This window comes from Microcaecilia unicolor, chromosome 9 (assembly GCF_901765095.1).
Source record: "Microcaecilia unicolor chromosome 9, aMicUni1.1, whole genome shotgun sequence".
NCBI classification, from domain to species: domain Eukaryota; kingdom Metazoa; phylum Chordata; class Amphibia; order Gymnophiona; family Siphonopidae; genus Microcaecilia; species Microcaecilia unicolor.
The window spans coordinates 997,626-1,021,571 of record NC_044039.1 but is presented as its reverse complement, the minus strand read 5'-3'; the positions used below and the strand labels follow the sequence as shown (position 1 = coordinate 1,021,571).

The 23,946-nt window shown below is 44.3% G+C and overlaps 1 protein-coding gene across 1 annotated transcript in view; it reads right to left on the bottom strand.

The window, feature by feature from the left end:
- The window catches only part of TSPAN9 (tetraspanin 9), a 73,177-nt gene extending 50,424 nt beyond the window's left edge, over positions 1-22,753 (bottom strand). The window contains 1 exon segment of the mRNA XM_030215006.1: positions 22,412-22,753. Coding sequence (XP_030070866.1) covers positions 22,412-22,708 — 297 coding nt within the window. The 5' untranslated portion in view covers positions 22,709-22,753.
- Positions 22,754-23,946: the final 1,193 nt, after the last annotated feature.

Here is a 23,946-nt window from a genome sequence, read left to right as displayed (position 1 = left end):
GGAATCATAAAGCATATATGTGGTAAGTATGAAACACATTGATCTACACACAACATTAATGTCTGCTCTGGACAAAGCGTAATGTTTGTACTTTCAATGTAGGCGCTATCACTCTTAGATTTGTGCGACTACTTTGTGAAGATACAGACGTCTTCTTACCCAATTAACCCCTGCGTCCTGTTATTACCCTCTACGTATGTAAATGCATATTGTATACACACACATGTACAGTGCAGCTCTGCCCTGGCTTTATCCAACCTATGCGTCCACGAGCACCTAGATGTGCAGCATATTTAAGTATCATCCTCTGATACATCTGTTCTGTTCCACAATCGTTTTTTAAACTGTTTTATTCAAAGCTTCATTTTTTATCATTCAAAAACATCAACATCAGAGCCTTGTCTGTGTGTAGAGCATGGTTTACGCTTGGAAAAAGCTTAACAAATGTACTCCTATCAGAAACATAAATAGTACATTCACAATTTCCCCTGTGCAGTTACTGATGATTTTTCAAAGCAAATGGATGAAAACCCTGTGGCTTTGAGAATGACCCACAGGGGATTTATGTACATTGAGAGGCAGTGTATAAGAAAAATAAATAAAACACATCCCACCACCCCAGTGTTGTGCCATGCCGAGCAACAAGGTTCAGCTCTTCATCTGATTCTTTTTAACGTTTTTGTAAGTGATATTGCCGAAGGGCTGTTTGATAATGTTTGTCTCTTTGCAGATGATACCAAAGTCTGCAATAGGTAGACAGTCCTGACGGTGTGGATTAGATGAGGAAGAAGCTAGCAAAGTCTGAAGAATGGGGCAGCAAAACCCCAAGAAAATGTTATAGCATGAGGGGTGAATTACTTCTGCACTTGAAAGAGGAGCGGGGCTTGCATGTGATCGTATGTGATAATCCTAAGGCGGCCAAACATGTAGAAAAGGCAACGATGAAAGCTAGAAGGATGCTTGGGTGCATAGGGAGAGGAACGGTCAGAAGGGAAAAGGAGGTGTTCATGCCTCTGTAGAAGACTCTGGTGAGAGCTCATTTAGAATACTGTGTACAACTTTCAAAAACATAGAAACAGGATGGAGTCGGTCCAGAGGGCGGCTACTAAAATGGTCAGTGGTCTTCGTCATAAAGCATATGGGGCAGACGTAAAAGAGGGAAATTTAATAAATCATTTTTAATGCTTAAGTATATCTGCATAAAACGCCTCTTTTATCCCCTTTTCCCATATACGCAGTGACAAGAATGTGCGCGGACTTGCACGTGACTTGGTGTAAATGTGAACAGAATTATTTAGCGCCACAGTTTCTGCCGCGTTTATGAGGAGACAGAGGCAGCCATGTGTCCGAACAAAATAGGTGTCTGCTTGACTCCCCACCGTAAGGGACTTGTTACAAAATTACAAAGTAATCCCTACACTGCGTTTGGTCCAAGAAGGGACTAATGCTGTGAGAAATTGGCATTTTTATCCCTTGCATCTAACCCCTGTTTAAAGTCAGCTCTGGCCACTGTGGGTCTTTGTCGTGGTTAGTGTTGGAAAGGTCTTGCTCACATTACAACTCATCTGATATTCATTTGCATGATAGGCAGCTCTCTCTGGAGGATTAATGAGTTATCAGCCTAGATTTATTAACATATGTTCTGTTTGGTGTCAGCTTCTTATCCAGTTTCCATATCATTGATCACAATTGAAGAAGCAGCTGACCAGCCCATTCAGTCAACCAGCCAGAAATAGAATCTCTAAACCCCAATTTTTGTAACAAAATCAGCTTTCATGAAGTACCTTATCAAAAAGCTCTGCAAGACCCAAACACATTTTTATTGATCTTGATATTGAATTTTCTGTTTACGCTCCCCAAAATCCCAACAGTATTCCTGAGTTCATGCTAGGTTAACCAGTCGAATTACTCGTGTCTGATTTTGTTCCAGTATTCGAAATGAGACCTAACTGTGCTCATCACTAGTCCCGAGAAATCTCTCTGGGTTTAACTGATTCCTAACACTGCACGCAACCATTTCACTCATTCCACATATATAACAATTTGTCCCAGCTCTCTGCTTTTTATATCAAGCTTCAAATCTTTAGCATCTGTTAGAATGTCAAAAACAGTGGCTGCCTGGCTCTCTGACAGACTCCCTCAGCGTTTCCTACTCTGAACAATGTTCCTCTCACCCTTCTTTCATAGTTCAAATATTTAGGCATGTTGATAGACCGACATCAAATTGCTGCCCTGATAAAAAAGATACCTTTGGCTGCTAAGTCAAATTTCACTGTGTTCGTTCCTCCCAAAAAACCTTATTCTATTCTCTTAAAACATCATGGCTAGACGACTACAATGTCATTTACACCGGGTTACCTGACTACGAAAGAGAACCCAGCCATAACAATCTTTTCTCCTGCTACAGGACAAGACCATGTCATGCCGCTTCTAATCACTACCGTTCTCCAATCCTATATAATAATTTGCACCTCCAATGTTCCATCGCTGTCTGGCTGCCTGGGTTCGTAACATCTGATGACGTCAGCCAGCCTCCAGTGTTCCATTCCCCCTCACTGCCCCGCCCTCATCTCAAAACGTAATGACATTAGAGGGCGGAACAGTAAGAGGGAAGGGAATACTGGAGGCGAGCTGAAGTCAGGAGGGAAGGGGAGGGGAGAATTGATGGACATGGATGGGATGGGAGGACAGTACAGGAGAGAATCGCGGGACACGGATGGGAGGGCAGGGAAGAGAAGAATCGCTGGACATGGAGAGGAGGGGAGGGAAGAATCGCTGGACATGGAGAGGAGGGCAGGGGAGAGACAAAAAATCACTTTTAAGAGAGCCTTTCTAGGGCCCGTTTCATTGTTGTGGAAACGGGCTGGGTTCCACTAGTACAAAATGTTTCCGTTAGCACAAAGTACTTCATACTACTGTCCCAGCCTATTTGGCTTCCATCATTGCTCTACATCAGGAGTGGGCAACCGGTGGCCCACCATTGAATTTGATGTGGCCCACAAGACCATAGAAAGTCTATATTAGGTGCGCTGGACTTAGTTTTTGGAAATAAGCCCTTCAATTGCTGACTTACCCTACTAGTGATTCTATAATGATCAGGTGCACAAATGTGCTGTTATAGAAATAATGGCTTAGCACCTAGATTTTGCACAACTAACTTTTATCCCCCTTTATTGAATTGCCCCCAAAGATCTAACTTTTGAACCCCATGTTCTTCTTGTTCATAAAGGTATGGGTATAGAGTTTTGCTGGAACCTCTTCTGCATCCAGTACTCACTGCACAGCAAAGTGAAGGGTTAGGAATTCCAGTTGAGGGCACAATTAAAACACTTTCTCATTGTAAGACACCAGGTCTTCATGGGTTAACTGCTGCGTTTTACCTGACTTTTCAGGATTTGCTGATCCCTTATTTAATAGATTATTACCCAGCTTTATTGGACAGAGGTGGGCAAGGAGGGTTCTTTAGAAAGTCACAAATACTGGTTATTCCTAAGCTGGTCCATGATCACTCCAGAGTTGAAAAGTATAGGCAAATTTCTTTCATAAATGTAGATTGTAAAATATTTTCCAAAATGCTTTCTACCTCGTTTGGTACCTAGTGATCAGAGCAGGTTTACACAGGGGAGGTTAACTTCACATAATTTGCGAATATTTTGTCAATTGTGCTTATGTTGCCTGACCCATTGGTTGCTTTGTCATTGGATGCTGAAAATGCATTTGACAGGATTGGAGGGGGGGGGGGGGGGGAGATTATATGTTCCATGTGCTGGAATGGTTTGTTTGGGACCACAGTTTATTAATATGATTCCATTTCTGTATTCTGTTCTGCATGCAAGAGTGCTAGTTAATGAGGTTTTGTCAAGCTCCTTTCCACTTTATAGAGATACAAAACAGGGTTATCCATTGTCCTCGTTGCTGTTTAACTTCGCTTTGTAGGCTTTGGCTATTGCTGTCAGGGCAGCTAGGGATATTGAGGGTGTCCGGAGTGCAGAAGTGAACTGTGACATGTCTGCCTTTGCTGATGATCTGTGGTTCTACTTAAGTGTGCATTTTTTGCCTAGTTTCTTCACGATGATTGAGCAGTTTTCAGGGATTTCAGGAGAGTCATTGGTAATAATAGACAGCATCTTGGAGATTTTCCTTTAGTATGGGCACCGGTAAAGAGAAAGTGCTTGAGAGTTTGGTGTGGTAATGCAGATGAGGTCTCTCTGGACCTTAATAAGAAGGCCCATTTGGATATAGTTGACGATGAATTACTAAGTGGTCATCATTGCATTTGTCCTGGTGAGGGCAGTTAGATGAAATTAAGTTGGTGTTGGTAGCCATGACACATTATATCTTGAGTATGGTGCCGCTACCCTTCCCTGATTGCTTTTATAAGATTCTCGAGAATAAGGTCTCACGTTTTTTATGGCATAAGATGAGACACCACCAACTGCGTTAAGGAAGCTTAAGTTGGTTAGCTGGTTAAAGAAAGAGGGGGTGTTAACTTTCCAGATATTAAGCTAATTTTTGGTTTAGATTAGGTTTTTTGACTTGATGAGCCACCTAGGAAAAAACCGTCATGGCAGAGTACAAACAATATAACCAAAGCTTCAAACTTTGAAAAGGAACTCCATAAACATGATAGGACAGAAAAGAGAAAGATGCTGTGTGCTACCCTTCCCGCAGCCCCTGCCCCATACTCCCTCACAACTGACCCAACCAAAGTGCACTATCTAGACATCTACAGTAAAGGTTTCCTGAAAAAGATGCATCTTAAGCAGTTTTTTAAAAAGGCCAGAGAAGATTCAGATCAACGGACAACGGAAGCTGATTCCAGAGTTCTGGGCCTACCACTGAGAACAGTGAGATCCTATAAGGACAGTACCAACAAGAAATGTTGTTGAGCAGAACAAAAGAACCGAGACGAAATATAAGGAATCAGATAAGACGACAAACATTCCGGGATGCCCCCTCCTCTGGAAATCCTGTGCACCAGAAACAGTATTTTATACAAAATCCGAAACTGGATCGGCAGCCAATGCTCAGTTTGCAATAACTGGGTGACATGATCATACTTCTTCCCCCCTCCCCCCCACACAAGAGTAGCGTCACCACTGTATTTTGCAGTAAATGGAGATGTTTAAGCTCTGTTTGAAAGATACCCTTAAACAATGAATTACAGTAATCCAAGTGGGTGACTACTAACGCATGGACTATGATTCGGAGAGCAGTCTGCTCTAGCAAATGCCAAATAGATTGAATCTATCGCAATTTTAAAAAAGCATCTACTGACCACCACTGCAATATGAGCACGGAAGGATAACACAGTGTCCAACAGGACTCCCAAGACCCGAAGTTCGGTACTAACCTGAATCTAAATACCACAAACAGATAAAAAGACCAAGCAAACAAATTGAGGATTCCTGCTAAAAAAAACATTGCCTTTGTTTTAACCATTTTCGATTGTATTCTATTATGCTATAACCAAGTGGAGATCAACAGTGAAAGCGCCTCTGTATTGCCATCATATGATTTTTAACTTTTTGATGTGGTCTTTTTATGGAATTTTTGGTCCATTTTTAATACTAAGTCTCTTTTTATTTACCTTGCACAGTTTGTGGTCCCCTGATGCAGGCCACCATGAGAGTTTAAGGCAATCAATAACATTTGTTACCCTGGCAAATTCCTGAGTCATCTGTCATCCCTCTTTCTGGTGGTCCCTCTCCTCTGTTCCTTGTATCTGCAGAGACGTCTCCTCCACTTGTTTGTTTCACTAGGTTACAGAATACTGGCAGTTGCAATGCTTATGTGAACATACACCCATTGGAGCTGACTCTGTGGGTGCTTGAGCACCCCCAATATTGAGAAAATTCCTTGTATCTGGCCAGGGAAGGGTTATTTCCATTGGGCTTAGCACCCCCATTAATTTTGAAAAGTTGGCTCCTATGCACACACCCAGAGATATGCTGGTATTTTGGTCATGTACATGCATTCCTAGTGCCTAAATCTTGGCAACCCTCTTTATAGAACTATCCCTTTGGTTAGGCTAATGCCACCAAGAACCTTCCCAACCCCATCCAGACCTCCAGGGCAACAAAACTCAAATCTCTGCATCCCTCAGTGGAATGTACAACTTCACCATCCAATAGGGCAGGTGATCAAAAAACACTGCAACATTTTGTGACCCTCCCAATTTTTGCCACCATGGTAGGCCTGGATTTTTTCCTATAACATAAATTTTAGTGTCACCAGCAAAAAACTGCTGTTTCATCTCTTGAAATAAATCACTAATAAGCAAGTCTTGGGGTCCACTGCCCTACCCTCTACCTATTACCAGTTGGTATCTTTGTCCCCCACCTCCCACATTCAGACCTCTGATTTTCTTGAATAAGCTTTTATCAAACCTCTGCAGAGTCCAGGTAAATGATATCTATACCACCACGTCCCTCTCCCTGTTCAGGGTCTCTGAAAAATTAATTAGGTGGCTTTGCTGAACCTTCTGTCTATCGATTCTGCTGATTTCTGCTGGCTTTGGAAAAATGAATGTACATTTTATCTTGGCTTTTAGTATGGTTCAATTGCTTAATTTTATCTCCGGAGTGAATAAGATGCAGCCAGCCCGTCTTTCACCCTACCTCTCGGTTTATTTAAGAGAAACTGAAAAATGTGCGGTCGGTAGCAATGACTACTACTACTACTACTACTATTTAGCATTTCTATAGCGCTACAAGGCATACGCAGCGCTGCACAAACATAGAAGAAAGACAGTCCCTGCTCAAAGAGCTTACAATCTAATAGACAAAAAATAAATAAAGTAAGCAAATCAAATAATTAATGTGAACGGGAAGGAAGAGAGGAGGGTAGGTGGAGGCGAGTGGTTACAAGTGGTTACGAGTCAAAAGCAATGTTAAAGAGGTGGGCTTTCAGTCTAGATTTAAAGGTGGCCAAGGATATGGGGCAAGACGTAGGGGCTCAGGAAGTTTATTCCAGGCGTAGGGTGCAGCGAGACAGAAGGCGCGAAGTCTGGAGTTGGCAGTAGTGGAGAAGGGAACAGATAAGAAGGATTTATCCATGGAGCGGAGTGCACGGGAAGGGGTGTAGGGAAGGACGAGTGTGGAGAGATACTGGGGAGCAGCAGAGTGAGTACATTTATAGGTTAGTAGAAGAAGTTTGAACAGGATGCGAAAACGGATAGGGAGCCAGTGAAGGGTCTTGAGGAGAGGGGTAGTATGAGTAAAGCGACCCTGGCGGAAGATGAGACGGGCAATGACGTTGCACTGAGTTGTCCTGAGCTCAAAACGTCTTGCCCTGCACTCTGGGGTAATTCTGTAAAGTGAGAGTTAATGTTTACATGCCAGCTACACGTGTAAATGTTTAGAATAATGGCACACAGGTGGATGCCAACATTCCACCCAAGGGCTATTCTGTAAATCTCCATTATCGGACAGATGTACGGTGTCTGGGCAGAGGTCACACACACGTAACTTAAGAGCATTATGAGCATTTCTCCAGCATTAGATGCAGACACGTAAGCCAGCTCTATGGCTGGTGTAAGCGCTCACGCCAATTCTGGTCGCCGCATCTCAAAAAAGATATAGTGGAATTAGAAAAGGTGCAGAGAAGGGCGATGAAAATGATAAAGGGGATGGGACGACTTCCCTATGAGGAAAGGCTAAAGCGGCTGGGGCTCTTCAGCTTGGCGAAAAGGCGGCTGAGGGGAGATATGATAGAGGTCTATAAAATAATGAGTGGAGTTGAACGGGTAGATGTGAAGCGTCTGTTTACGCTTTCCAAAAATACTAGGACTAGGGGGCATGCGATGAAGCTACAATGTAGTAAATTTAAAACGAATGAGAGAAAGTTTTCTTCACTCAACGTGTAATTAAACTCTGGAATTCGTTGCCAGACAATGTGGTAGGGGCGGTTAGCTTAGCGGAGTTTAAAAAAAGGTTTGGATGGCTTCCTAAAGGAAAAGGCCATAGACCATAATTAAATGGGGAAAATCTACTATTTCTGGGATAAGCAGTATAAAATGTTTTGTACTTTTTTGGGATCTTGCCAGGTATTTGTGACCTGGATTGGCCACTGTTGGAGACAGGATGCTGGGCTCGATGGACCTTTGGTCTCTCCCAGTATGGCAATACTTATGTACTTACAGTGGGGGAAATAAGTATTTGATCCCTTGCTGATTTTGTAAGTTTGCCCACTGACAAAGACATGAGCAGCCCATAATTGAAGGGTAGGTTATTGGTAACAGTGAGAGATAGCACATCACAAATTAAATCCGGAAAATCACATTGTGGAAAGTATATGAATTTATTTGCATTCTGCAGAGGGAAATAAGTATTTGATCCCCCACCAACCAGTAAGAGATCTGGCCCCTACAGACCAGGTAGATGCTCCAAATCAACTCGTTACCTGCATGACAGACAGCTGTCGGCAATGGTCACCTGTATGAAAGATACCTGTCCACAGACTCAGTGAATCAGTCAGACTCTAACCTCTACAAAATGGCCAAGAGCAAGGAGCTGTCTAAGGATGTCAGGGACAAGATCATACACCTGCACAAGGCTGGAATGGGCTACAAAACCATCAGTAAGACGCTGGGCGAGAAGGAGACAACTGTTGGTGCCATAGTAAGAAAATGGAAGAAGTACAAAATGACTGTCAATCGACAAAGATCTGGGGCTCCACGCAAAATCTCACCTCGTGGGGTATCCTTGATCATGAGGAAGGTTAGAAATCAGCCTACAACTACAAGGGGGGAACTTGTCAATGATCTCAAGGCAGCTGGGACCACTGTCACCACGAAAACCATTGGTAACACATTACGACATAACGGATTGCAATCCTGCAGTGCCCGCAAGGTCCCCCTGCTCCGGAAGGCACATGTGACGGCCCGTCTGAAGTTTGCCAGTGAACACCTGGATGATGCCGAGAGTGATTGGGAGAAGGTGCTGTGGTCAGATGAGACAAAAATTGAGCTCTTTGGCATGAACTCAACTCGCCGTGTTTGGAGGAAGAGAAATGCTGCCTATGACCCAAAGAACACCGTCCCCACTGTCAAGCATGGAGGTGGAAATGTTATGTTTTGGGGGTGTTTCTCTGCTAAGGGCACAGGACTACTTCACCGCATCAATGGGAGAATGGATGGGGCCATGTACCGTACAATTCTGAGTGACAACCTCCTTCCCTCCGCCAGGGCCTTAAAAATGGGTCGTGGCTGGGTCTTCCAGCACGACAATGACCCAAAACATACAGCCAAGGCAACAAAGGAGTGGCTCAGGAAGAAGCACATTAGGGTCATGGAGTGGCCTAGCCAGTCACCAGACCTTAATCCCATTGAAAACTTATGGAGGGAGCTGAAGATGCGAGTTGCCAAGCGACAGCCCAGAACTCTTAATGATTTAGAGATGATCTGCAAAGAGGAGTGGACCAAAATTCCTCCTGACATGTGTGCAAACCTCATCATCAACTACAGAAGACGTCTGACCGCTGTGCTTGCCAACAAGGGTTTTGCCACCAAGTATTAGGTCTTGTTTGCCAGAGGGATTAAATACTTATTTCCCTCTGCAGAATGCAAATAAATTCATATACTTTCCACAATGTGATTTTCCGGATTTAATTTGTGATGTGCTATCTCTCACTGTTACCAATAACCTACCCTTCAATTATGGGCTGCTCATGTCTTTGTCAGTGGGCAAACTTACAAAATCAGCAAGGGATCAAATACTTATTTCCCCCACTGTATATGTACTTATGCACATACACATGTATGTACCCATGATACTAGATTCTATAGAGGAAGGAGGCACCTAGGTTCCTTCGTAGAACAGGTGCCTAAAGGTATAGTGTTACACAGTTACTGCCAAAATATCTGACCCTGTGCAGTGCTATGGCATAACTGCTCAGCCTGTGGGGCCCTGACTCTAATTATCTTATCTTCTGTAGCCCTGTACAGCCCTGTGCCCTGAACATATCATCCTTTGTAGTCCTGAGTTATAAATAGCTCACCCTAAGGGATTCTGCAATGTAGACAATGAACATCTCACTCTATACAGCACAGAGGTCTAAGGGCCGGATTCAGAAAATGACACCCTAAGTCAGATGTTGTTAAGATCCTCACTAAGCACCAGTTCTTTAAAGGTCACTTAGCACTAAGCAACCTGTGTAGAAAAGCACTGAGCGGATACCCGCGTCCAGAGGACGTAGGCCTGCTGAAATCTGGTATAAATCCTCACACCCAGCTGATGGCAGTTGGATGCATAAAATCCAAGTATTCTGTAACATGGTGACTAATTTGTGGCAACACCCCTGACCTGTCCACACCCCCTTCTGAGTTGTGCGCTATGAAATTTAGCCACATTTCTTATGGAATAGGGCAGGTGCACATGTACCTCTTAATTACTGCCAATTAACTGGTTATTAATGCCTGACTAATTAGTTTATACATGGATCTGGGATCTGCACACTCTTAGAATGGGATAAGAATGTGATAGAACAAACGCTTGATCTTGATCTGCCATTTTCAGGACTGAGACTGTAGAAATCTACCTGGCACTGACTTTATTCCCAACTACTGGAGTCCCACATACAGTAATACCTCGGTTTTCGTTGACTTCGGTTATCGTCGGTTTCGTTTTTTGTTGATTTTTTCCGTGAAAAATTTGTCTCGGATTTCGTCAGCGTGCCCACATGACCTCGCTGCTAATTTTGCAAAAACAAAGGGCGACCCACGCGTTCTCCTGGTCATTGATTCATATGGAAATAATTGCCTCGGATTTCGCCGATTGTTTTCGGACGGATTATCGACGAAAACCGAGGTATCACTGTATTTAGGAAAGAGATTGTAGAAGTCTGCCTGGCAGAGGCCTTTCTTCCCAATTTCTAGAGTTTCCCATCTAAGCCGCACTCAGTTTTGTTTTCATTCCATCTTTTTTCTATATAGGGATCTAGAGCCACAGAGCTGGTATAAACGGCTGTACCGTAATGCCAGAGATAAGTACATAAAAACAAGGTAAGTTTACACCTTTCTCAGTCCCCTCACTACGGCGACACAAGAACTCCGCACTGACACATATCACTTCACCGATGACACTCTTTTGATCTAACACAACGTCAACACTACCTAGATGCAGGTCTCCAACTGGCTGCCCAAGAACCGGTTCATTCTTAATCCTCTAAACTGTGGCATCATGGATTACGGGCCAATCACTGCGTCCCTTGCTTGCCCCAATGCTCTGTGGCTCATCGATTGCTCTTGTGAACCACTTCGTATATCTCAGCATCCATGCTGATCGGCAACTGTCTTTAGAGTTCCAGATTAAGGCATTAGTTAAAAAAAAAAAGGTTTTTTGGTCCTAAGACAGTTTTGTGCGGTACGTAACTATCTAAACGAATAATCTCAGCTGTCCATAGCCTCACGGCTGGATTATTGCAACAGTCTATTCAGACCATCAATCTCTCTTTTATTAAACAACTTCGAACTGTACAAAACACTACAGCCAGAACTTTCTGACACACCAGGAAAAGCAATCGTTTACCACTGGTTTCCTATCCAATACAGATTCTCACTCTCACCAGGTGCTGCATATGAGTATTCCCCTCCCTGGTCCCTGCTCCTGTCCTCTGATGAGTACAATTTAACACTGTCCAGCAAAGTGCATTTTACTGCATGGTACTTCTGCTATGGAACGCCCTTCCACCTCTGATCTGCTTACAGCTCTCTTAAGAAATTTAAGGCTGCAGCTAATAGCCATCTCTTTGGGAAGCTGGCATTAGGTTTGATGATTGAGTCTGTAAGTCCTCTTCCTTGAATTTCACTTCATGTCTTAATCTTGTGTTCCGTTATCCTTTGCATCCTTTTGCCTCCCTCTCTTTCCTTTTCTATCATGTTGCTTTCTGCCAATTTTAGTCTATACATTCCACTCTGCTGTGTGTGCCAGGAAAGGTGGTAAAGCAAATTTAATAAACATAAATATATTCTATAAATCACAAAGGTGCAAGTCCAGCCCAGACTCTGTCTAGCTGTAGAGTATGCACTGCGTATGATACACGTATACTTACAGAGCGTGCTTAGGAGGTTTTGGGTGTTTATGTAATACCGTGTGCATTAAACGTATGCCGGTATCCTACTCATTTACATGTGGGTTTGGTGTGTAAATGTTGCCACCCAGTTTATAGAATTAACCCCTAAATGTTCCTGAGGGTGGGATGCAGAGGGGTTTCCATTTAGGTACATCATTTTAAACTATATGCCTATATTAGCTCAGAAAATTAGTGGACGCCACAGAGTAGGTGAAAATGGAAACACAAACATTTTCTGGGGTAATTTTCAAAATGGGAGCGCACACATACTTTCATTTTGAAAACTTGATGTAGCCATACCGGAAAGAGTAAAGTGTTGCCCTGTTCACATGTGCACGCAGTGAGAAAATTACCCTCAGTTTTCTGTGGATGAATTGAAAAACTAGATCCCATTCAGGGAATTTCACTGGCATGTCAGCTGCTAAATGTGTTGCCAAACAAACGCATAGGAACGTTATTCACACGAATAAACCCACCGTCTCAAAATCACTCTCAACATGTTTTTTACCTGCATTTTAAGGAAGTCCCAGGGTGGGGTTAGGGCAGAGAGGAAAATACACAGTTTTACATTTTCAGTGGTACGTGTATTATATTTCTTTCAAAAGGCAGGAGTAAATCTCCGCAGGGACGTTTTTAAAGGGAATGTTTACACTGGTGCAGGCAGAAATGGCTGCAAGTTTTGCATTAAAGCTCATAGGGATAAATATTCAAACAATGGTGGTCAGATGCCCAGATGTTCAATGCAATTAATATCTGGTAATTAATTTGTGTTTTATTGTATAATTTGCTCTGTGAACCTTTCTGACTTGCTTAGCAATAAGTGACGGTATAACAAAATAAATAAACGATAACATACGGCCAGATATCCCTTATCTGCATTATCCAGCACCTAACTGGAGAAAGATAGGACAGGTTTTATGCCGTCTGATTTGTCTAGTTAGCTCAAGTGCTGACTCCGCCCCTTGGACCACCCACAAAATTACCGGCCACGGCTTTAGCAGTTAGTATTGGTATTCAGCGACAGTAACCGGTTACGTGATCCTGAACATCAGCAGATAGCCCCACACAAGTGATTTAACCCCCAGGAACCTCTCCTGCCTGGTTTAATCACTTTGAATGTCGACACAAAGTTTGCCCACTACCATCTCTGCCCATCCCTTGCGACAGGCCTGTTCCTTTCTCTTTCTTTTCCAGTGTTGCACTGACTTCTGACTTGGTCTGGCTTCCTGGCATTTCCACTTCAGTTTTCCTGCACATGTTTCTATTTTCTATTTTGTGGTCACAAATCGTTCACGGTGAAGCCCCGACCTATATGCCAGACCTCATAGACCTGCCAACTAGGAACACAAAAAGATCAGCACGCACATTCCTGAATCTCCACTACCCCAGCTGCAAAGGACTTAAATATAAATCCACATATGCATCCAGCTTCTCCTACATAAGCGCGCAACTATGGAACACCCTGCCAAAGGCCATAAAAACAATGCATGACCTAACAATCTTCCGAAAACTACTGAAAGCCAACCTGTTCAAGAAGTCATACCACAATGACCCATCCTAACTACTAGGAAACTAGACTTTACCTGAACTGTACAATAACGAACTCTTTACATCAGACTGATAACCTTCATAGCTACTAATTAATGTTACACAATACGCACTACCACTTTATTTCTCATGCCGGAAATGAACTTTCTGTAGTTGATAATCTAACCTATTTTAAATTCACTCTATCATTCAGGAGTTCTATGCAATACCACTTGTAATTCTCTATCCGGAAATGCCGATCGCAATTACGGCATAATGTAAGCCACATTAAGCCTGCAAATTGGTGGGAAAATGTGGGATACAAATGCAACAAATAAAATTTAAAAAAAATAATAAAATGACTAGAAATAAGAACAAAGTAGTGATTTGAAAGAAGGTTTTGCATATCTACATAGTTTCAGCTCTGAAAGAGCAGCCGGCCCATCCGATCTGCCAAGTTATTGCCACGGATGTGGTCCAGCTTCTGGCTGCTTCTTGGCTAATGCTCTTTAATCAATCGCATTTTTATCTAGTTTGGTTTTTTTATCATTACAAAAGCCTTTGAATCTTTGGGATACTTCAATAAAAACAGAGACAGGTGAATTTTTCTTCAGAAAAGAAAACTCAGGAACAAGTGTTTCTACTATCGACATGCAGAGAAAACATGAGAAGAGACTTCTGTACTGAGTTGGTGGTGGATGCCTGGAAGAGCCTACGAGCAACACACTTACAACTCAAACTGGGGGAGAACTGAAGCACTTCCTGGATTAGACACAGTGCAGGAGTAACCTAGTAATTAGAGTGCTGGGGTGACACCCTGGAGAACCCAGTTCAAATCCTTCTGCTGCTCATTGTGATCCTGGGTAAGTCAGGTACAAACTGAGGCCCCATAACCGCCGGACTAGAGCTTGCGTTTACCATCGCACAATGCTCAAAGACTCTTACCATGGGAAACAACGAGCATGACCACTTTCAGTGCAAATAGCATGCTAATATAGTCAGAATGATGTAAATGAGGTCAATCCCCCCCACCCCCGACACTCAAAGAACAGCACACTGGACAAGGGCACCCTTATTGCTGGAAACCCTACGGCAGCTTGAATTTTCCATCTCCAAATCCTTTATTTTCCGCTAATGGATGTCAACGATTTGGACTGTTGCCCGGCTCACCCCCAGAATGCAGGTGTACTCTTTCTCCCCCTGGATGTCTGTTACTAGGGGAGTCATGTGATGGGGGTGGAGGAATGCATGCGCCAGGCACCATCCTCCACCGAGCATTAGCAAGTCATTTTGCCTCGCTGTTCTGGCGCTATTTTCATCGGGGCATGAGATTGTGAGACCTCCTGAGGCAGGGAAATACCTATTGCACCTGAACGTAACTCTCCTTGAACTACTACTGCAAAAGGTGTGATCTAAAGCCCGATAAATAAATTTAGACAGCATGAACGCACATAAATGCTGGGATTCCAGTTAGTCATTCACCCGAACATGTGGGCACATACAATCTGTACATAAATGACCATTTTCTAGCTACATTATTCAACAACATGTCCTTTGCAGGTGGGTGTTCACATGGGTGGAGTTTGGGCAGTGCAAGGTTGTCAGCCATGTTGATTAGGGGTAGACGCCAACTGCTGCTCATTATTCCCACCACTGCAGGGCATCAGGTTTCCCTTTCAAACTCCTTCCAATCTTAGAGTTCCTGCTGGATCCTGAGCTCAGATTCCTCTGTGGTGAAGTCTTGCTTTTCTACCCCACTGGTCTCCATCTACTGTTAATTCTTCTGTTTGCACCTATCTGGATAAAGAGGTGCATGGTCTGATTACAAATGAGTTAATTATTGTAATACTAGTAAAAAAAGGCCCGTTTCTAGAGCCAATGAAACGAGCGCTAGCAAGGCTTTCCTTTGGCTCCCCCTCCCACCCGTCGTCGATGTGGGTGAATTGCTCCGCCTCCAACGTCATAACATTTGACGCGAGGGTGGTGAATTGCTCCGCCTCCGCTGTCAACATCATAACGTTTGACGCGAGGGCGGGGCCCAGAGACTGTGATTTTCGAGGCTTCAGAGCTTCGAACATACGAACCTTGGCTTCAGTGACGTCAGCAGCCACTAGAACGTTGAGGGTGAGTTTTATATATATAGATGCTATACAAGGGCTTTTGTCATCCCTCTAAAGATTTGGATGAGTCAAATCAAGCACATTCATTTTGCGAAAGTCACCAATCGTGTAACACCTCTGTTGTACAAAGTCATTGGCTTCCTATTGTGTTTAGATTAAATTTTAAACTTTTAGCCTAACTTTAAGTCCTTTGCCTATGGCTAACCAGTGTGTCCACTGGACCTTTGATCTCCTTTACACCTTTATGTGTGTTATGATTCATGAGTTTTTAATATATTGTGGCCTTTCGAAGCAGTTTACAATATCTTATTAAAAATAGAAAGGAACTTCCTCATGGTGACAGGAAAACACATAGAGAACAAACAGAAGAAGACAAATACAGCATAATAACGACTACTACTACTACTACTTATCATTTCTATAGTGCTACTAGACGTACGCAGTGCTGTACACTTGAATATGAAGAGATAGTCCCTGCTCGACAGAGCTTACAATCTAATTAGGACAGGCTAATATCACCTGATCTCTTGTCTGTCCTGTTTAAGTAAGTGAGGATGATAAAATAAGGGTTCTGAACAAGTGAATAAGGGTTAGGAGTTAAAAGCAGCATCAAAAAGGTGGGCTTTTAGCTTAGATTTGAAGACGGCCAGAGATGGAGCTTGATGTACCGGCTCAGGAAGTCTATTCCAGGCATATGGTGCAGCAAGATAAAAGGAATGGAGTCTGGAGTTAGCAGTGGAGGAGAAGGGTGCAGTTAACAGAGATTTACCCAGTGAACGGAGTTCCCGGGGAGGAATGTAGGGAGAGATGAGAGTGGAGAGGTACTGAGGAGCTGCAGAGTGAATGCACTTATAGGTCAATAAGAGGAGTTTGAACTGTATGCAGAAACGGATAGAGAGAGGTGTGACCAGCAGAAGAAAGGGGGTGTTGATGCCCCTGTATAAGTCGTTGGTGAGGCCCCACCTGGAGTATTGTGTTCAGTTTTGGAGGCCGTATCTTGTTAAGGATGTAAAAAGAATTGAAGCGGTGCAAAGAAAAGCTACGAGAATGCTTTGGGATTTGCGTTACAAGATGTATGAGGAGAGACTTTCTGAACTAAACATGTATACTCTGGAGGAAAGGAGAAGCAGGGGTGATATGATACAGACGTTCAAATATTTGAAAGGTATTAATCCGCAAACGAACCTTTTCCGGAGATGGGAAGGTGGTAGAACGAGAGGACATGAAATGAGATTGAAGGGAGGCAGACTCAAGAAAAATGTTAGGAAGTATTTTTTCACGGAGAGAGTAGTGGATGCTTGGAATGCTCTCCCGCGGGAGGTGGTGGAAATGAAAACGGTAACGGAATTCAAACATGCGTGAGATAAGCATAAAGGAATCCTGTGCAGAAGGAATGGATCCTCAGGAGCTTAGTCGAGATCGGGAGGTGGGGCTGGTGGTTGGGAGGCGGGGATAGTGCTGGGCAGACTTATACGGTCTGTGCCAGAGCCGGTGGTGGGAGGCGGGACTGGTGGTTGGGAGGCAGGGATAGTGCTGGGCAGACTTATACGGTCTGTGCCAGAGCCGGTGGTGGGAGGCAGGGATAGTGCTGGGCAGACTTATACGATCTATGCCAGAGCTGGTGGTTGGGAGGCGGGACTGGTGGTTGGGAGGCGGGGATAGTGCTGGGCAGACTTATACTGTCTGTGCCCTGAAGAACACAGGTACAAATCAAAGTAGGGTATACACAAAAATTAGCACATATGAGTTATCTTGTTGGGCAGACTGGATGGACCGTGCAGGTCTTTTTCTGCCGTCATCTACTATGTTACTATGTATGTAAGCCAGTGAAGTGACTTGAGGAGAGGGCTAATATGAGCATAACGACACTGGCAGAATATTAGTCGTGCAGCAGAATTTTGAACAGATTGAAGAGGAGAGAGATGGCTAAGTGAGAGACCTGTGAGAAGCAAGTTGCAATAGTCTAATAATAAGAGACTAAAGAGAGAACAGAAGGTAAACATCCAACATTAAACAGATACAGAGAAGCTTAAGGGAGACCCTAAGAAGACACCCTACATATCCACAATTCCAGGAATAACATGTATAGAATGTTTGTACGTTTGGGAAGCTTGCCAGGTGCCCTTGGCCTGGATTGGCCGCTGTCGTGGACAGGATGCTGGGCTCGATGGACCCTTGATCTTTTCCCAGTGTGGCATTACTTATGTACTTATGTCCTCTACTTGGCTCACTTTTATTACATAGAGCAGTGATTTAACCTATTGTGATGTCATAGTGGCTCATTCCACCAATAAGAGCCAACCTCATTAGTGATGTCACAATGGCTTGATTGTATAGAATGTTTGTACATTTGGGAAGCTCGTCAGGTGCCCTTGGCCTGGATTGGCCGCTGTCGTGGACAGGATGCTGGGCTCGATGGACCCTTGGTCTTTTCCCAGTGTGGCATTACTTATGTACTTATGTCCTCTACTTGGCTCACTTTTATTACATAGAGCAGTGATTTAACCTATTGTGATGTCATAGTGGCTCATTCCACCAATAAGAGCCAACCTCATTAGTGATGTCACAATGGCTTGATTGTATAGAATGTTTGTACATTTCGGAAGCTCGTCAGGTGCCCTTGGCCTGGATTGGCCGCTGTCGTGGACAGGATGCTGGGCTCGATGGACCCTTGGTCTTTTCCCAGTGTGGCATTACTTATGTACTTATGTCCTCTACTTGGCTCACTTTTATTACATAGAGCAGTGATTTAACCTATTGTGATGTCATAGTGGCTCATTCCACCAATAAGAGCCAACCTCATTAGTGATGTCACAATGGCTTGATTGTATAGAACGTTTGTACGTTTGGGAAGCTCACCAGGTGCCCTTGGCCTGGATTGGCCGCTGTCGTGGACAGGATGCTGGGCTCGATGGACCCTTGGTCTTTTCCCAGTGTGGCATTACTTATGTACTTATGTCCTCTACTTGGCTCACTTTTATTACATAGAGCAGTGATTTAACCTATTGTGATGTCATAGTGGCTCATTCCACCAATAAGAGCCAACCTCATTAGTGATGTCACAATGGCTTGATTGTATAGAACGTTTGTACGTTTGGGAAGCTCACCAGGTGCCCTTGGCCTGGATTGGCCGCTGTCGTGGACAGGATGCTGGGCTCGATGGACCCTTGATCTTTTCCCAGTGTGGCATTACTTATGTACTTATGTCCTCTACTTGGCTCACTTTTATTACATAGAGCAGTGATTTAACCTATTGTGATGTCATAGTGGCTCATTCCACCAATAAGAGCCAACCTCATTAGTGATGTCACAATGGCTTGATTGTATAGAATGTTTGTACATTTGGGAAGCTCGTCAGGTGCCCTTGGCCTGGATTGGCCGCTGTCGTGGACAGGATGCTGGGCTCGATGGACCCTTGGTCTTTTCCCAGTGTGGCATTACTTATGTACTTATGTCCTCTACTTGGCTCACTTTTATTACATAGAGCAGTGATTTAACCTATTGTGATGTCATAGTGGCTCATTCCACCAATAAGAGCCAACCTCATTAGTGATGTCACAATGGCTTGATTGTATAGAACGTTTGTACGTTTGGGAAGCTCACCAGGTGCCCTTGGCCTGGATTGGCCGCTGTCGTGGACAGGATGCTGGGCTCGATGGACCCTTGGTCTTTTCCCAGTGTGGTATTACTTATGTACTTTTGTACTTATAAAGCAATATTTTATTTTCTAGCCCTTTTTTGTGGATCTCAGCTTGGAGAGATTGCATGACAGATTTAACGCTGGCTTAAAGATGCGTTATGTATATCTCGTGGGCTAGACCGAGTCTGCTGGACGGTGAATCCTTCTTGTTGATTGCATTGAGATTATATTGTACACTGTGAAGGCCGGTATAGCAGACTCTAGATAAACATAAATATGAAAGAGATCTTCTGCAGGTCCAGCAATACCAGAACATCCACTGCAAAGCATTGAAAACCCTCCAAAATGCCACCAGAGCAGCAAGAGGCCTGAATCTCTGAGCAGGGTTATCGGTTTCTCTGTTATGTAAAAACCACGTGCCAGGAGGATTCCTGCCTGCATCCAGCACAGCCGAAAGGTTTCAGCTCTCTGCAGCACTCAGTCAGCCCTCCTGCTCTGTGGAGCTATTTTAATAACTGGGGCAGGTTCACTGAATCTGGGAGCTCAGCCATGGTTAAGTGCACAATCTTGCACGGGGTCTCTGTGGACATTCCTGATTTGACTTGGAGATTTTCTCTCTCTTTCCATTTCTTAAATAGCTCCATTTTTACAGACACTTTCTAAAATTCAGCCTGATTAAAACGACTTTTTATGAATAGATGAGGATGATGTAAGATGTACCCTTCTTTGTGAAGTCCCAGCAACCTAAGGACACAAATTCTTTTGGAGTAACTCCCAACTCATCACAACAGAAATTAACAGACTGAAAGCAGCTTAACAGAAAGATAAATCTCTGAAGCACCCTGACCAGGAACTAATCCTCTGAGGTCTGCTGCCTGGCTAGAGCTGCCTGTAAGCCAATCCGTGGTATGGCTGCCTTCAGCAATGATTCCCCCGGATTAGTGATGCAAAGCCACCTCATCAGAGGGAAGAAAGGGGCGCAGTCGCTCTCCCAAATGGATTTTGAATGAAATGGTGCCCATGCAAATTGGGCCTGCAGCCTCGCACTGGCACCTACTTGACAAAACGTCTACTCCCCCAGATATCAAAACCTGGCTCACTTCTGCCCCTCATCCACACCCCCATAGTCCAGTGGGCCAGGAGGACTTCAGACTGGTACAGAAAGAAAGACTCTTTCCCTCCTGTTACCTGCAAACCCACAAAAAACACAGAGGGGAAGGACAGCAAAGAAGACCCCGATTTCCTGGTCAGTTCAAACTTTATGCCAAACAGCTGTAAGAAGCCTCTTCCCTAACTCCCCTCCGGCCCCGCCTGTCCTGGCTTTTCTGCACTCCACTCCTTATCGTCATCCTACCTCTAATATCTCCCTCCCCCTCCCCATTTTGCTGCAGTCACTGGCTTATTCACACATATGTTCCCCAGCTGCTTGGAGTCCACACATTACAGCCCTTCCGAGTCTCCAGCAAACTTAGCTGCATTCGGGTGCACGTTTGCAAGCCCAGTACAGAGGAAAGACTGGTTCTACTGCTCTCTGTCCTCTACTGAACACAAATAGTTTCAATTAAACATATACAGATATTATCTGTAGAAAAGGCAAATCTTTAATTTCTAAATTATTAAGAACTTAACCCACATATGTACAAAAAAACAATCATTCACCAATGTTAAGAGTGTTCCCCATTTGGTAACTGACCACCCTCTCCAAAGACAGGGCAAAACATGCAATGACTTCTCCCTCACTGGGCCAAGGAGGAACACTCAGCAACTGTCCATCTCTTGCTAACACCACATTCCTCCTGGTGACCGCTCATCCCCACTGTGACAGGACATGACACCAGTAACAGCACATCCCTTGCTGTGACCCAGATTCACACCTAGGGACTGCCCTTCTCATATTTCATGCAGCTACAGAACATCACATGAGAAAAAAAAACCACACTGCACATTCCACATGGCAAATGTGCATCACCTGGGAATATGTATTACATACTGCAAGTGTATGCAACATCGTGACTGTGCATTGCACGTTGCAATAGTGAACCACGCGTAGTGACTAGGCATTACATATTGTGGACAGTGCATCAAACATAGTGAATGTGCATAACGTCGCCACAGAGAATCAAACATGTATTGAACATTGTGACAAAGTACCACGTATGACTGCACATGACATATGGCTGTGGATCACGTAGTGATGTGCATCACACTTGTGAATATGTACCATATACTGCAAGTGTATACGACATTATCACTGTGCATCACAGGTTGCAATTGTGCCCCACAAGGTGACTGTGCATTGCACGTTGCAATAGTGAACCACGCGTAGTGACTAGGCATTACATATTGTGGACAGTGCATCAAACATAGTGAATGCGCATAATGTCGCAACAGAGCATCAAACATGTATTGTACATTGTGACAATGAGGCTCATTTTCAAAGCACATAGACTTACGAAGTTACATAGGTTACTCACTGAACTTTATAAGTCTAAGTGCTTTGAACATACGCTTCAATGTATCATATATGACTGCACATGACACATGGCTGTGGATCACACGTGCAAATATGTATCATGTATTGCAAGTGTATGCAGCATTGTGAGTGTGCATCGCACATTACAACAGTACATCAGACAATGTGAATAAGCATAAAATTGCAACAGAGTATCAAACATGTGTATTGCATACTGTGATAGTGCACCACATATGACTGCACATGAGATCACAGAGTGATATGCAACATATCGCAACAGTGTATCACACACAGTGACTGTGCATCGCACATTGCATCCATCATAAGTTATGACGATGCATCAAACACAGTGACCATGCATCAGTGCACCAAACATGTGCATTACACTTTGCGATAGTGTTTCACAAGTTGTGAGTGTGCATCGTACATAATAAAGTATAGTGAGACCCTGTTTATAGAGGAGCCAAGGTCAGCTAATCTAGTTTCTGACACTCCTAGAGACGAACATTGCCCTGCAATTCTGAAGTGGGCCCCTATCTGTCAGGCAAGGCAATAGGCAGAAGTAAAGGAGGGAGTTACTCACCCAAAGATTAAGTTAAACAGGAACATCATGTATTTCAAACAACACAGGCAGCCTCTGGCCATGCTGCACTTCTTAAATTCTAGAAGGAAAACAAAGGAAAGGTCCAGATAAAAGAGCACATATTTGCCTCTTCGAGGGGGGTTGGAGGAGTCCGTGTGGGGGCCATAGAAAGCTCCTGTGCTGAACCCTGCTCTGAAGTCCCTGCGGGGGCTGGAAGTCTTGGCACCCGACTCCCTGCTCTGCACCGAGGGGCTGCGCTGAATGGAAGACTCCTCGCTACTTGACTTTTCCATGGTCTGGCATTTCTCAGCAGGAACAGCACCACCTCCTCATCCTGCCACCTCTTCCCAGGCACTGCACCATGAGCAGACTAGAGAGACTGACAGAGAGAAAGGACTGCCCCAGCTAGGCTGCCAGCCCTCTCCCTCCTCCCCCTGCCACTCACAGGCTTCCCTCTCTGGTCCCCATTCAGCAACCTGCAACTGGAGTGGAGCTCTCCCCACCCCCCTCACATTCACATGCAGCAAATGTGTGCTGCTGTCAGCCCTAAGACAGAAAGAGGGGAGAGCACAAAAGAGAGACTAGGAAGCTCCCCTAACCCTCTCTCTTTCTCTCCCCCTCCCACTGCCTTTCTTCCCTCCCTCTCTCTCAGATTTGCAGGGCTGCTGAAGAAACCTTTGAGCTACAGCCTCCCACAGAGATCCTCCCTGCGGGACACATCAAAATCAGATTGAGGAAAGGAAGGGGGGGGCAGTCTCCTTCCCCCAAGAGCATCTCCTCAGTCTCACCCAAATGGACTAGTCAAACTAGGGAGAGCTCCCACCTTACTCTGAGCACTGCAGTCTCATCGAGATAAACCCAATGGGGATGAGGCAGGCTTGGGGTAGTCAGAGGCACAGGCACAGCCAAAGGGGAAGGGGCAGGAGCAGAGGAGTCAGAGGCAGAAATACACCTGGGGGGAGAGGGGGCTCAGGGCAGTCTGAGGCACTAGCACACTTGATGGGGGAGGGGCAGGCTCAGGGCAGTGGAGGAGGAGGAGAAGAACTGCCTGGGACAGGGACAGGACACAGATTGGAAGGTGTGAACGCAGATGGTGAAGACAGGGAATAAATGGGAAACATTCTAAGCAGTCAGGGTGCCTCAATTAATTCATGCAAATTTTTTAATTGCTTCCTGAATCCAATAGTTCTGCCCAATGGGAAGTTAATGTGCATTAAATAATGGATCCAGTGCTTAACATGTGCTTTTGCTCCAAACAAACTCATGAATATTGAAAGGCATTCCTAAAGCTCATTTTAAAAAATCCACAGTTAGTCTAACATAGGTTGCATGTCAGGCTGCTGGGGTTTGAGCTCTATTCTCTGTACTTTCATTTTAGTTACATCCTATTATGGATGTGCTAAGGGGGGAGAGAGAGTAATTATTGCCAATCTGAATATCTCTCAGTCTAGCATAGTCCTGACCCCCTCCTCTCATTATCCTTGAAAAACAGACCCTCCCCTTTCCTAAATTTGGTATTCAGAGTGAGAAC